The sequence below is a fragment of the Hemicordylus capensis genome, chromosome 2, assembly GCF_027244095.1.
Source record: "Hemicordylus capensis ecotype Gifberg chromosome 2, rHemCap1.1.pri, whole genome shotgun sequence".
Classification (NCBI taxonomy): Eukaryota; Metazoa; Chordata; class Lepidosauria; order Squamata; family Cordylidae; genus Hemicordylus; species Hemicordylus capensis.
In genome coordinates, this window is record NC_069658.1 from 398,157,383 (window position 1) to 398,173,178 (window position 15,796).

A 15,796-nucleotide genomic window follows, 5' to 3' on the forward strand; every position below is an offset into this window, starting at 1 on the left:
TGATAAATATCTAGGAATCACATAACACTGCAAAATTCTGTGCTGCCATATGGAAAAGACAAATTGAGCGAATTAAGGATAAATAAGGATTGCACTGGACAAAGACTGTATGCACCTTGTTGTATTTGTACTTTTATTGTATTGTATGTATAAGGTTGTGAAGCTGGTCAGAGACCAAAATAAAGATGAGATGAATATTGACCTGCTGAAGGCTCCTCCCTTATTTTTGATGTGAATGTACTCACTGACTTATAGGCAAAAGTCTTACAATATTACCCCACTACACCTAATGAAGCAGCAGGGAAGTAACTTGCCTAGCAAGCAAGAGGTTGCTGGTTCGAATCCCCGCAGGTAGGTTTCCCAGACTATGGGAAACACCTATATTGGGCAGCAGTAATATAGAAAGATACTGGAAGGCATCATCTCATACTGTGCGGGAGATGGCAGTGGTAAACCCCTCCTGTATTCTACCAAAGAAAACCATATGGCTCTGTGGTCGCCAGGAGTCGACACCAGCTCCCGGTCTATTTTGGTACCAGGGGCATAGCAAGGTTGTAGTGGGCCCAGAGACAAAATTTTAAAATGGGCCCCCCTCACTGAAGCTCAGCTCATGAAGTAAAGAAATCTTAAATGAGGCTGAATAGTGGTAACAAAAAGCATAATAAAATATCTCTCTCTCTTCTCCCCCACCCCTCTCTATATATAACCTATGTGCCACAATAGAACATCATCCTAAATTATTTTTTAAAAGGTTTTGTAAATTGTGGATGATGCAAGTCATTTAGAGAAAGATGTGCTGGTAGCTCCAGGTCTTAACATTCACATCAATTTCGGAGGATGAATACAACTGAAGGAAGCCTGGGCGGGTGCGCGGCTGGGGGAGTCAGTCATGTAACTTACCTCTAGGGGCTCCCCAAGGCAGTGGGCCCCCAGACAACTGTCTCCCCTTGCCCTATTATAGTTACGCTCCTGTTTGGTACCCTAATTGCTATCCCAAGGTAAGCATGGCATGGGGGGAGGTGGAGGGAGAGAGAAGAGTCAAAATCATTACCTGCTACAAATATCCATAGTGTCTTGCTATGGTTTGCTACGTGCTGAACATGAAATAAACTTCTCATAAGAAAATTTTTAGAGAAACAATAAGCAGTAACTCAACACCACATTCTAGGAGCCATCAGAAATGAAGCAACCACACAGAAATAGTCCTACAAACTCCTGGAGTTGCATTTGTGTGCACACGGCCCATTCTCAATGGAGTCAAACACCATGAAGACATCTAATAAAAGCAACATATGCCCCGCTTTAGAAAGAAGTAATTGTATCAAGGGCTTTGGGTAACTATCTTCATGCCATTCATTACTCCAGATGCCAATGAGGCAGGCTTTTAAAGCCTGTATTAACACTGCTTACAGTCAGGGTTTCAGAGACCTCTGCTGTAGTAATTATTAAGGAGTAACATTGACCTTGGACAGCTCTAAGGGTGAAGAGTCAGAAGCTCAGTATTGAGTAGGATCATATAAGCTGGGTATGATTACGTTAACAAAATGTTGCTCCAATGGCTTCTTAGAGCTATCTGCCAGCTTTTATGGCTATTTTCCAGGCAGAATGACCTGGCCCTTCCTCAACCCTTGGAAAGTATCTGTTAAAGGGGCCTTGCTCTATTATGTAAGCACTGGCTCCAGCAACGCTGGGGAACGTGGGGGCTTCTGTCAATACTGATAGGTCCTCAGGGGACTCTGACTGAGGATGAAAGCAGAACTGTGAATCAAGGAGGTGTTAGTCTGGGTTCCCACAATGCTTCTGCTGTGTGTGTGTGTGCGTGTGTGTGTGTGTGTGGTGGTGTTCCAGCAGCAGAAGATCACTTGGGATCCAGATAAGAGTTTCTTCCTACCCCTCTCATCCCTTGAGCTGTCCATCACATTTCCCAAGTGCAAGGGTCCTGAATCCAGGGTCATGACAAATTTTTACACAGTTATGCTTTAAACTCATGACAAAAAACTAGTAACCTGCTAATTTCACAATCCCAGCAATCCAGAAGACTTTGGTAGGTAGGCTGCAGTCTGTGTTAGGGACTTCTACACGCACACCCTCTGAGATATCACCCCAGCAAGTCCCCATGGGTGCCTGCAATGCAAGTCCGAAAAATGTTACATTAACAATATAGTTGGCTTGTACAAATACAAAGAATAAGAAATACAATGTACACCCTTAAAAAAGAAAATAGACAGCTCCTTCCACAGATGACGCCTATGGCTTACAGAATTGACAGTTAAACAGGTTGCTTACCTGTAACTGATGATCTGGTAGAGATCCGTCGATATCCATAAGAATGGGTTCTGCGCCTGCGCAGGAGTCACGCGGTAGCCATGCCTGAGCTTGTCGAAGCGCCGAAGCCACGCCCCCACGCTGAGCGTTCTATATAAGGCGTGTCTTTGGCGCGAAGTCCCTCAGTTCTTGGACGACCGCCGTGGAGGACGACCATCCAGAAGACGAAGGTGAGTTCATCCAAGGTAAGTGCTCAATAAAGGACGTTGCAAAGGGCTGCACACCGCAATGCACATAAAGGTAGTCCTACTGCAGAGGGGAGGTCGGGAGGGTCTTATGGATATCGACGGATCTCTACCAGATCATCAGTTACAGGTAAGCAACCTGTTTATCTGGATCGAGATCCGTCGATACCCATAAGAATGGGTGTCTAGCGAGCTCCAAAAAAGGAGGAGGGGAGCAGTAGGAATTAAGGCAGCACCCTTTTCAAGATGCTTCTCCCGAATGAAGCCTCTGCAGCAGAACGTACATCTATGGCATAGTGTTTGATAAACGGGGACTCAGAGGACCATGTAGCTGCTTTGCAGATGTCCGTGAAAGAAACCCCTGCTAGGTGTGCAGCCGAGGAAGCGTGGGCTCTAATGGAGTGGGCCCGTATAGCTTCTGGAGGTGCTTTGTTTTGTAGTTTGTATGTGAACAATATCACCTGCACCAACCATCTCGACAGTCGTTGTCTGGAGACTGGGGAACCTTTGGAAGAGCCTTGGTAAGACACGAAGAGACGTTTGGAGGCTCTAAAGTCTTGTGTTCTGGACATATAGAACAGCAGAGCACGGCGTACATCCATAGTGTGCAAGGATCTCTCCAAGGAAGTGGAAGGAAGTCTGAAAAACGTAGGCAGGATTATATCCTGATTGAGGTGGAAGGAAGACACTACTTTAGGTAAAAAAGAAGGATCCAGACGCATTCGGACTTTGTCTGGATAAAAGATAGTATAAGGGGAGTCTACTCTGAGTGCTGTGAGTTCACTGACTCGTCTAGCAGTAGTAATTGCTATCAAAAAAGCAGTCTTCCAGGAGACCAGTTTCAATGAACATGTGGCCATGGGCTCGAAAGGAGGCTGAGTGAGGGATGAAAGAACCAGAGATAGGCTCCATGGTTCTACAGGAGGCTTAACTGGCGGGTACACATTCGAGAGACCTTTTAGAAAGGCCTTACTCAACGGATGGGAAAACAAAGTCTTTCCATCACTGCCCGGGTGTTGTGCGGAGAGAGCAGCCAGATGGACCTTAAGGGAGACATTTGCAAGACCTTGAGTTTTTAGTATCGTTAGGTAACGTAAGACTTCCTTGATCGAAGCCTGCTTGGGTAAAAACCCTCTAGACCTTGCATATATTTTAAAACGGTGCCATTTGCTCTGATAATTCTTACGAGTGGATGCCTTCCGTTGGTTGAGCAAAATTCGTCTTAGGAGAGTATCCGCCAGGCGGTCAGATGAAGGGTGAGAACGTCTGGGTGCAAGATCTGGCCGTCGTCTTGTGTCAGCAGATCTAGGCACTGAGGTAAGTGGTGGTAACAGTTCTTGGACAGTCTGCGTAGCCGCGGAAACCAAGGTTGTCTTGGCCACCAAGGGGTAATCAAGATCCCGTCGGTCGGTTGAGACAGCAGACGTGCCACTACCCTGGGTATCAGTGGGAGTGGGGAAAACATGTACGGAGTCTCTTCGGACCAGTTCAGCTGAAAAGCATCCCCTAGAGAACGAGCATTGTGGCCCGCTCTCGAGCAGTAACGGGAACATTTTGTATTCGTGGAGCAAGCAAAGAGATCTATGGAGGGAAACATCCATTGGTCGAAGAGCGGGGTCAAGACTTCTGAATGTAGTTCCCATTCGTGTTGGTGATCTTTCAAAAAGACCCGACTGAGGTCGTCGGCTAATACATTCTCCAGGCCTTTGATGTGTACTGCTGCAGGGGCAATCTGGTGTTGGATGCACCAGTGCCACAGCTGGACGCTGAGGGCACACAGGCTCCAGGACACCGTTCCGCCCTGACGGTTGATGTATGCTTGTGCAGTTGTGTTGTCGAGCTGGACTTGAACAATCTGGCCTTGTATGATTGGAAGAAAAGCTCGCAGAGCCAGAAAAACTGCTAGTAGCTCTAGGAAATTTATGTGTAGTAGGGCTTGTTGAGGAGACCACCTGCCTTGGATCTTGTGCCTGTTGCAATGTGCACCCCAACCCTGTAGAGATGCATCTGTGGTCAGCCAGACAGTAGGGGAGGGATTTTGAAAGGGGACCCCACTGAGCAGATTGTTTCGGCGCGTCCACCACGTTAGAGAACGAAGGACTTGAGGAGGCATTAGTAAGCGTTTGTCTTGATTGTCCCTGCATGGGTGAAAGACAGAAAGAAACCATAGTTGAAGCTTGCGCATTTTTAGGCGAGCGAAGTGTATAATCGCATTGCACGAAGCCATCAGCCCTAAGAGGCGTTGGACGGCAAGGGCTGGTTGGGTTGGTTGTTGCTGGAAGAGACGAATCAGGTCTCCAATACAGTTGAACCTGTCCTCTGGTAAGAACGCTTTCTGCACTCTGGTGTCCAAAACTGCTCCTATGTAGGAGATAACCGGAACCGGTTGTAGATATGACTTTTTCCAATTGATTTGAACACCTAGGTCGTGGAGAAGATCTATCACATAACGGATATGCGAAAGTAACTCTTCTTTGGTCTTTGCTGCCAGAAGCCAGTCGTCTAGGTATGGATAGATAGCAATCCCTCTGGTATGTAGGTGTGCAATCACCACAGCCATGCATTTTGTAAAAACCCTCGGTGCGGTAGACAGTCCGAAGGGCAATACATTGTATTGGTACACTTCCCGTCCGACGGTGAAACGTAAGTACTTTCGGTGGCAAGGTCGAATACTTATATGAAAATAGGCGTCCTTGAGGTCCAGCGTTGCAAGCCACTCTTCTCCCTGAAGGAGAGGTAGGATGTGCTGTAACGCCATCATGCGGAATTTTCGGACGTGAATGAATTTGTTCAGGCGACGGAGATCCATAATGGGTCGTATACCCCCATCCCGTTTGGGAATTTGGAAGTAACGGGAGTAGAACCCGTCTAGCCTGTCTGCCCATGACACCGGGGATATTGCCCCTTTGCAAAGAAGATCCTTCACCTCTTCCCTCAGGAGATCCGATGCAGGAGTGAGCTTCATCCCCATAAACCGAGGAATGGTCTTGAATTCGAGTGCATAGCCTGAGCTCACAATCTTCAGGACCCATTTGTCTGATGTTATGTGGTGCCATGCGGGGACATGGCTGGCCAGCCTGATGGTTGGCTGGGACAGAATAGTCGGTGGTGAGGACGGTACCCGCGCTGGCTGGGAAAGGGAGAGAGGAGGAGGTGTCAATGGGCAATTGCAATTTTCAAAGACGCTTTTGGTTGTCCTGCGTCTTGGAACGCTGGGGTTGAGAAGCTTTATGCCTCTGCTGGTAGGCTCGCTTTTGATATGGGGTATATGGCTTTCTGAAATCCCGGCGATCTTGGGTTCGATAGTTGGGCCTGTATTTTCCATAATTGGGTCGGTATCTTGATGACTGCCCGGAGGATGATTGGGCAGCGGTGAAGGTTTTTGCCGTGAACTTGGATTTTTTTAACTGTTCCATTGTGGTGTCTGTGGTGGTGCTGAAAAGACCGGAGCCATCGAAAGGGAGGCCTTCGATCTTTTCCTTCATGTCCATCTGGAGATTAGTGGACCGCAACCAAGCATGCCTGCGTAGAGTGATAGCTGCTGTCATGGCCCTGGACTCACTTTCCGCTAGGTGTTTAGAAATGCTTAGCTGGCGACGAGTCAAATCCCCAGTGTTTTCCAAGGTCTGGCGGAACTTAGCCCTAAACTCATGTATAGGCAAAGATTCCAGGTCTTTTTCCAAAAGTTCCCAGAGGCCATGTGTGTATTTGGCCGTGCAGGCCGCATAGTTGGCCACTTTGATTGAAAGGCACGAAGTTGAATACACCTTCCTGCCTAAAAGGTCTAGTTTTCTGCCCTCTTTATCCGGAGGAACTGTATGGCGTTTGCCTGACTTAGAAGAAGTGGCGCAATCAATAACAAGAGAATTGGGCGCCGGATGCTTCAACAAATATTCATTGTCCTTATCTTGTACCCGGTAGAGGCTCTCAAGTTTCTTGGAAGTTGGTGTGGAGGTGTGGAGTACTTCCCAAGCGCACTTAGCCGCCCTAGTGATCACTGGTAGCATAGGGAGTGCCACTGGAGCGGTAGATTGAGACTGAAGCATAAAGTTGTATACCGGATCATCTATTGTCGCCAAAGGAGAGCGAATGTCCAGCCCCAGGGAATCCGCCATCGCACGAATGTGCTTGTGGTAAGCTTTTAGCTCATCATTCGGAGATACATACGTGGGTGGAGCCACATCCACTGGAGGATCCGCAATATTACTGTCCTCATCCGAATCCGACTCAAAATCGGACGAACCATAATGTTCAGAGGGGGAGCAAGGAGACGGTTCATTTACATTAGTTTGAGCAATGGTTTGTGTCTCTTCAGTGCTGACAGATGAGTGTGGCAGGACATCTGTCTGAATGGAGGCAGATCTTGTGCTCATAGGAAAAGTCTGTGAAGCGCGGTGAAATAGTTCTGGGCACTGCGTCTGGGTAGATACAGTAGACACAGAACGCAGTGGCAATCGTTGAGACCCGGTGTCATCAAACACATATGGTTCTCCAGGTGAAGTTGTACCCATGGGATCCTGGGGTTATTCACAGGTGTGCCATGTTAGCGGGGAGCGTCCTTGGCTGGCGGATTGAGGTCTGGAGGAGTGTGCTGTGGAGACTGAAGGTTGAGATGGGCCTGCATCTGTTGGCAAGAAACCCTTAAAGGTAGAGGTTGTCCGTCTACTCGACGTTGAGTCCAATAGCGAAAGCAGTGAGCGAGTCGCTGATGGTAGAATATCCTCGGCATCGACGTCTATGATCTCGAAAGCAGGAGGTGGGCAGCGTGGCGTCACCTGAGAAGTGAGGACCGGGGTGTGCAGTACAGTATCTAGAAGACCGACCGACGGTGTAGATGGCGAAGCCGAGTGTAGTGGGGTCGGAGCTGGCGATAGAGCTCGAGCAATCGGCATCGAAATCGACGTCAAGGCAAGCACCGGTTGAACAGCAGGAGTCAATATCGAGGCAACTGTAGATGCTGAAGGAGCCGTCGACATCCAAGGATTTGTCGGCATCGACTGAGCTGTCGACATCGAGGGAGCAGGTAGCGCCGACTGATCAGTCGTCATTGGTGGCACTGCAGTGGTCGATGGAATCCCCGATGTTGATGGTAAAGCTGACGACTTCGATACTCTTGGTGGAGATGGAGTACGAGGAGGCAGGTCTGGGGATCTTCGACGTTTTCTAGGTGGAGAACTATGCCGATCTGTGTTTCGACGCCCAGAAGGAGAGTCGTTATGTCCACTTGAACGAAGATCCGGTCTCGATGGGGAAGACGAAGAAGATGTACACGGCGTCGATGTTGACTTTACCGGTTTCGATGTCGATGTGGATAACTTGGATACACGCGAAGGAGCTGGAGATTCCTTCGACTTAGAATGTTTCTTCGGCATCGAAGTAGGCTTCGAAGAATCAACTTTCTTCGATGCTGAGGAAGACTTTCGGTGGCGGCTCGACGTTGATGGAGGCGCCGACTCCGCCCTCGGGGGCAATTTTGAAGACGAAGTTGATGTCGAGGGACGAGGAGTACCCGGAGTGGAGGGGCTCAGAACCTCGTCATAAATAGCGGCCCGAAGGCGTAGCGCTCGGTTTTTTCTCATTTGCTTCGAGAAAGAGAGGCAAATCTTGCAGGAGGCGACATTATGTTCCTCACCGAGGCATAATAAGCAAAGGTCGTGAAGGTCCTTGGAGGGGAGTTTCGCCCTGCAGCCTTCACACCATTTAAAAGATCTTTTCTCCTCAGTCATATTCTCACTCGTAGTGGAGTCCGTTCCGAGGTCGAAGAGCCGGGATCGTCGTCAGTCAGTCCGCGTCGAGAACCGGGAAAAACCGAGAAGTCACTCCGAGTCAAATTCCAAACAAAGGTCGCTTTCCAGTCCGTCGTCAAAACCAAAAATCAGTCAGTAAAGGATGAACTCGTTCTTAATGTAGAGAGGAACTTTTCCAACAGCTGAGGTGGCAGACCGAGGTCCAAACGCAAAGGCGGTCGGAAAAGAACTGAGGGACTTCGCGCCAAAGACACGCCTTATATAGAACGCTCAGCGTGGGGGCGTGGCTTCGGCGCTTCGACAAGCTCAGGCATGGCTACCGCGTGACTCCTGCGCAGGCGCAGAACCCATTCTTATGGGTATCGACGGATCTCGATCCAGATCATGGCTTACCTTTGTTGAGGACACTGAATCTCTGTTGCTAGTGGAAATGTTTTACTTTTCTCCCCCAATAAATGCACAGTTAAAAACTTTAAATCTTATATTTTGGTGGTCCTTTGCTGTTTGAGGGGAAAATACAGCCTAAAAGTGATGGCTGAAGAAAACAGGTGGCACAGTTACTCTTTGCTAGCAATGACCAATTGCGGGGATTATTTGTTAACAGTTATCTTCTATTTTTATTTATTTTTTAATTAACTACGATCTTAAAATAAGTCAGTAAACCAGAAATTACTATGAATTAACTCCCTGATTATTGTAACTACAGCTTAAAACAAACATTATGTTGTTAACCAAAAGCGATATCGGACCAAACAGGAAGTTAGCAGACTACCTAAGGGTGCGTTATATCATGAATGAATTTAAATCAGGATGGACTGATAAAATATACTCTGTGATTTAATGAATGTTTTGGATAGTGGTATTGTAAAAATGCCTTAAGAAAATGTCCATGTGTGCTGCAAAACCACAAATCGGACAAAATACAAAGTGCTAGTTATAACTTATAAAGTCCTAAACGGCTTATGCCCTGGGTATCTAAGAAAGCATCTTCTTCACTATGAGCCCCACCACCCATTGAGGTCATCTGAGGAGGTCTGTCTCTAGTTACCGCCAACTCGTTTGGTGGCTATACAGAGACGGGCCTTCTCGGTCGCTGCCCCAAGATTGCAGAATGCGCTCCCTGCTGAGATACAATCCTCCCCATCTCTGGCAATTTTCAAAAAACACCTGAAAACTCATTTTTTTGCCAAGCTTTCTCAGCTTCCTAAATTCGTTGGGTTTTAATCTCTTGTTTATTTTTAAATCATTAAGTTGTTTTAAGTTTTTTGTATATATTTCTAACTGGTTTTATGCTATTGTAAACCGCCCAGAGATGAAAGTTTGAGGCGGTGTACAAATTTGATAAATAAAATAAAATAAAATAAAATAAATAAAAATCAGTTATGATTAACTTCAAAAGTAAGGAACACAACACAAGTGCCTAAATTTATTCTTAGGAATCTACAAAAATAAAGCAGACTGCTTGAAGCTAACAGACGTATTACTTTGGGGTGTTTTAGAAATATTCCATTTCTACTAAATATTTGTGTCAACCATCTGGAAGTTCTTTCACACAAGGTTTTAAAGCCTTCTAGCTCATGTCTCCTCCAGAATAGAGGGTGTGCGTTCACATATTAACTATTATTTTACATTTATATTCCGCTCTTCCTCCAAGGAGCCCAGAGCGGAGCTATCAGGGAGCACTTTACACACAATTTGAGTTTTTCACTGCATGTTAGGATGCAGCCCAATTTATATCAAAGGTTTTAAAAAATCCACTTTTTGCGTCAGATTTTTGAGGTAACTTTTGAGTTCGCAGTCAAGCCTCGCAGAAAACTTGCGGCAAAGCCTGCTGTATGGAGAACTTCCTGGAGAACATATAAGTCAGGAGAGGACAAAATTGGTAGCAATTGCAGATAATCAATTTTGTTATCCAAATTAAGAGTGCAATCCTAGATATGCTTACTAGAGAATAAGCTAAAATGTATGCAGTGGGAATTATTTCAGAGTAAAACTGTTTAGGATCGGGCTGCAAGATCTTGGCTATCTAGAAGACTGGGCTGACAAAAGAATTTCTGAGACAAATATACAGTAGGACATAAAATAAATGCATCTGTTGAACAATGCACTATCCCTAGAACGAATCTGATTCATTTGTGAATACGACTATTCTGGTTTGAATTTATTCTGGCTTTAATCAACATCTGACCATCAGAGTTCCTAAAGAATCCTAGGAATAAAATTTCCATGATCCTTAGCTCAAAGACATCTGGGAGAAACACTAAGCTAGTTCAGAGTACTATGGGTATATATGAGGGTGTGTGTGTGTGTGTGTGTGTGTGTGTGTGTGTGTGTGTGTATACACACACACACACCACACACACTGCATCTCTTCTCTAAATACTTCACAGCTGAAGTACAGCAGTAGGTGCCATATTTGCAAAAAGGAGGTATGCTCTGTCACTAAGGGAAAAACACAGCTTACTTAAAAAGCTGCCATAAAGGAGGGAAATTGTTTTTGGATAAAAGAGGGGGGGGAAGCAGCAACATGCTAAGTTTAAGAAAGAGAGGCTAAATAAAAACATTCTTGACAGCAAAACACAGATTTTCTATCTTTCACTGCCAGTCTTTAAGAACAGAATAAATAGTGATCTGTGCAAGAACAGCAAATGTACAGTAGAAAGTTTACCTCAGCACAGGGAATGAATTAAAGTAAGCTTTAGGGCCCATTACAGTAAAATAATGTAATAATTTGTAATAATGTAAAAGCTACCCCTGCTAACTTGGCAAAGAAGCATGCAGGGGAGAGTAACTGGCCCTATCCACCCCCAGCACAGTACTTCCAGTGACTGTTGCTGGTATCTATCTTATGTTTCTTTTTAGATTGTGAGCCCTTTGGGAACAGGGTTCCATCTTATTTTGTTTGTTATTTCTCTGTGTAAACTGCCCTGAGCCATTTTTGGAAGGGCGGTATAGAAATTGAATAAATAAATACATACATACATACATACATACATACATACACACATAAAATAATTGAGTGTGATCAATATTGAGGCAAGATTACTTTTATGAAGGTATCCAGAGGGCGGGAAAGTTAACGTTAGCTGAGTAGGCAAATACTATGTAACAAAAATTTGGGAGGACACAGCAGAAGACTAATATTTGGATTCATTGCATAAATAAAGAGAAAATTTCCAAATTTTCATGGTACATGGTTAAACTTGATAGCAAGTTGCAATAAATTTGTTTTTTGTTTCTACACACACAATGCTGCCCTCTAACTTATGTTAATCATGACTAACACTGCACTCCTATGCACATTTACCTGGGAATAAGTCCCACTGAACTCAGTAATGACTAACAAGTGGCATTGCTTTCAGTGGGATTTAGTCACAGTTAATTGTAGCTGAAATGTGGCCAATAAATTTTTAACAAACCCAACTAAAGCTAGAAATTATTCAGAGAACAATACACAAATAAGAATGGCCAAGTCTAGCGCAACTTGTTCCCCATTATTTTTACGGCTTAAATATCAGAGAGGAGTTAAGTTCACTATTTAGTGGGGCAGATGCACTGATTCAACATATCCCCAAGCCAATATGTCAGTCAGATCGCAAACTACAAAGGTCTACAATCTATTTAAGTTACTAAGAACCACTGTAGATTGCACATGCTGCCAGACATTGGTTCCTGTCACTGCAGTGGTTACATGGGGCAAGTGCGGGGGGAGGTACCTGTGCTTTATTTTCCTCCATTCAATTGACACCAGAGCTTGAAACAGACTTGAAGAATGTGGATTGGTATAGGGGTACAGCAGAAAGTTAAACTTGTCCTTGTCTGTGAAAATAGTGGTTCTGCTAGTTCCTCCTACACCAATCCATACGGCTTTCACTTCTGAAGAAAGCAAGCCATAAAAGGGTATGGATCTCATGGCCTTGAAATTATGGTATGCAGCAGAGCAGTGCAACTTCAGCCCTCCAGCTGTTGTTCAACTATAACCCCCATCTTCCCGGTTAACTGGCCACTGCAGTTGAGGATGATGGGAGCTGTAGTCCAACAACAGCTAGAGGGGCTAAAAACATGCAGCCCTGGTGTACAGTGTATCAGTATACTATCCTCTCTTGCATGTTACGTTCACTAGCAGAACCATAAGCATACAGATAAGAACAAGTTTACCTTTCAGACTCATGAAGAAGGCATCCACCTCTGGCTACTTCCCAATAAAGGAAGGTCTGCCTGGCCACCACTTTGATCCAACGCGCACTCTGGAGGAATTATCTGTGAGGGACAGCCGCCTTCCCTGCAAGGTAAGTTGCAATCAGGAAGGTCTTGGTGGGTGAGGTCCAGATTTAAGTAAGTGGGCTTCCCAACCCAAAAAAAGGCTGACCCTATAGTTATCTGCCTGGAACAGCTAAGGAGTACTCCTTGATCTCAAAGTGTACTTTAAAAAACAAAAAACCTAGCACAAGTATTTCTGAAGCCTACTGTGGCTTCAAGAGTATGCTACAAATAGAACTTCTGTGCAGAAATCTTGCCTCGGCCAGGAGAGGCAGACAAATGATGTCCATGATGACAAGGTTTGCTTATCTTGTGCCTGTGCAGTGATCATGATCCAGAGTACATGTACAATATATACCTTTCATTATCCAAGAGCAGCCACTCCCAAGCCTCCTGAATTTTCCAAGGCTCACTTAAGTGAGCTTGGGGAAGTCTAAAGAGCTGCTTATGATGATTGTGATGAGAAGCTGCTGCTTGGAGTCAAACAGAAAAACCCCACTGCACATGCAGAACTATTCATGCACTTATCTGGACTAATGGCAGTATTTGCATCATTTTGGGGAAAGGTGCTAGTGAACTGGTGAAAGCCTATCAGTGCCATCTAGTGCAAGAGGTGAGAATATCTATGTTCTGTAACTCTGTACAGTTTACAACTATTGTAAGTAGAACATGAAAACCAATTTAGCACAGCAACACTTTGAATACAATTATGACCATCAATGAAAAGGTGCATGATATACTTTAGAGAACAATGCTAGCAACTTTCATATATGCTTGTGTAATGGTCCGGTTAGCACACTGAGCAAAGCGTGATCAAGTTCTTGTTGGTACTTCAGAAATCCAAATCCAATACATTTTCCATCTAATGAACAATTTAATACCTATACAAGTGTTCCAACCAACAACAAAAATTAGCAAGGAATCCTGTATAACAAAAGGAGACTTCCCAGAGGATATCCACGCTAAGTATGAGCACAAGCTTGTTTGGTGCTTCCTTTTTCAAACACCAGCTCGATGAGTGGGGAGGGGTACCTTTAAAATGCAGGTAAGGAGCTCCTTACCTGCTCACCCCTGCCCCATAGCTTTTCCCATGCCGGCACTCATTTTAGAAACAGCTGCATGGGGCTGCAGCGCTGCTTCCTGGGTGCATGTGTGCCGGCCATTTGCATGGTCAGCATTGTGTTGCTGACCACACAAATGGTCAGAATACATGTGCCCCGGCCATGTTTGTGCTAATGCCATGAGGGGCTGCAGGAAGTGGCATGCTGCAGCCCTGTGTGGCTATTTCTAAAAACAAGCGCCGACGAGGGAAAGCAAGTAAAGAGCTCCTTGCCAGCAACTTCAAAACGTTCCCCTCCCCACCCCACAAGGGAGTGCACAAACAGCTTGTGCACATCCCTAATCCAAACCCTCTCCCAGCTTAAAGGGATAAAGACAGGCTGCTTACCTGTAACAGGTGATCTGGTAGTGGTTCCATACCGATGGGTTCTGCGCCTGCGCAGATCAGCTTCAGTTGGAATTCGTTAGCAACTCACAACTCCGGCAACTGCCAGATGCACGTGACGGTAGTATTCCCTTGTGGTGGTTGGGCGTCCTTACATTCAGTTTCTTGATGGCCGACCATGGCATACAGGTGATTAGTATGGCACGAGCTCGTGATGCTGACGACGGAACAGGTGACGCAGTAGCCAGCTAGCCACACACTTTGCGGGGACCAACAGATGGGTTTTATGAATGTATGGAATCACTACCAGATCACCTGTTACACATAAGCAACCTGTTTATCTGGATAGTGGTTCCAGACATTCATAACTGATGGGTGAATCATGAGCTGCACGTATGGAGGTGGATAAACTCTGAAGCTACTGCAGCACCCTCTTCAGAACTGCCCATCCAAATTCTGCTGCAGCCGCCGCTCATAGGTCTAAGGCATAATATTTTACAAAGGTGTGTTGAGATGCCCAGGTGGCTGTGGTACAGATGTCATTAAACCTGATACCCGCCAGATGCGCAGCTGAGGTGGCATAGGCCCTAGTGGAGTGTGCATGTATCGAGGCCGGTGGGTTGACACCCTGTTGGCTATATGCCAACCTAATAAGTTTCACCAACCAATACGAGAGTCTCTGACAGGAGAACAAACAACCCCTCTGTCTCCCCTTCAGGCACACAAACAAATGTTCCATAGTCCAGATAGGCCAAGTATCCTTCAGATAATACAGCAAGGCCCTATGAACATCCAGCAAATGCACTGCACGTTCCAGACGCATAGTTGGGATACAGGAAAAGGTGGGAAGTACTATTTCCGTGTTCAGGTGGAAGTCAGTAATTATCTTAGGTTTGAAATCTGGATCTAAGCACATGACCACATGATCCGGATAGAACCTCGTGTAATGTTCGTCATTTCAAAGCGCCCTAAGCTCACTTACCCACCGTGCTGATGTGATTGCCACTAGAAATAAGGTCTTTAAAGATGTGTGCTGAAAGGTGCAGACCCCATAGGCTCAAAAGGTGCCTCTGTCAGAGAGGAAAGCACCAGGGAGAGGCTCCATTTTTCCATTGGCGTTCTCACGGGAGAGTATAGGTTATTTATTCCTCTCAGAAATCCTTGCATCTTGGGTGGGAGAAGACCATCTTGCCATCCCACCAGTCATGACAGGAGGATATGGCCGCCATATGTACCTTGATGGAAACATTTGCAAGTCCACTCCCTTTCAGGTTAGTCAGGTACAAGAGCACTGCTTTCAGGCTAGCTCCCTTCGGGTCATAACCATGAGCCACTGAGTGTGCACAGAATCTGCGCCATTTGGCCCTGTAGTTGTGTCTAGTAGTTGACTTGTGCATATTAAGAAGGATTCATTTTAGAAGCCTATCTTCCACGCCGTTAGATTGAGCACCATCAGGTTTGGGTGCAGAACGCAGCCATGGTCCTTAGTTATCAGATCTGCCTAGTGAGGGAGTCTCTTATATGTGCCATTGGTTTGAGTAGTTGCGTGAACCATGGTTGCCTTGGCCACCATGGTGCAATCAAAATTGCTCTCATTCCATCCTGCAGTAACTTGTCCACTACCCTGGACAGTAACGAGGTCAGTGGATAGGTGCAGAATGTGCCCTGGCTCCACTGATGTTGAAAAGCATCGCCCTTGGAGCGAGCACCCACTCCCACCCTGGAGCAATAAAGGAAGCATTTCCTGTTTCCCTTCGTTGCAAACAGATCCACTTTTGGTTGACCCCACAAACTGAACAGCTGTGTCAGGGTGTCTGGGTTTAGCTCCCATTCGT

General features: G+C 45.9%; 1 protein-coding gene across 13 annotated transcripts in view; it reads right to left on the reverse strand.

Moving 5' to 3' along the window:
* The window catches only part of MBTD1 (mbt domain containing 1), a 124,996-nt gene that overhangs the window by 43,522 nt on the left and 65,678 nt on the right, over positions 1 to 15,796 (reverse strand). For all 13 annotated transcript variants that reach the window (XR_008318062.1, XM_053304126.1, XM_053304130.1 and 10 more), the window contains one exon: positions 2,007 to 2,124. Coding sequence is in view for 12 of the 13 variants with exons in the window: in XM_053304126.1 (XP_053160101.1) it covers positions 2,007 to 2,124 (118 nt within the window). In the remaining variant the exon portion in view is untranslated. The remainder of the gene's footprint in view (positions 1 to 2,006; positions 2,125 to 15,796) is intronic.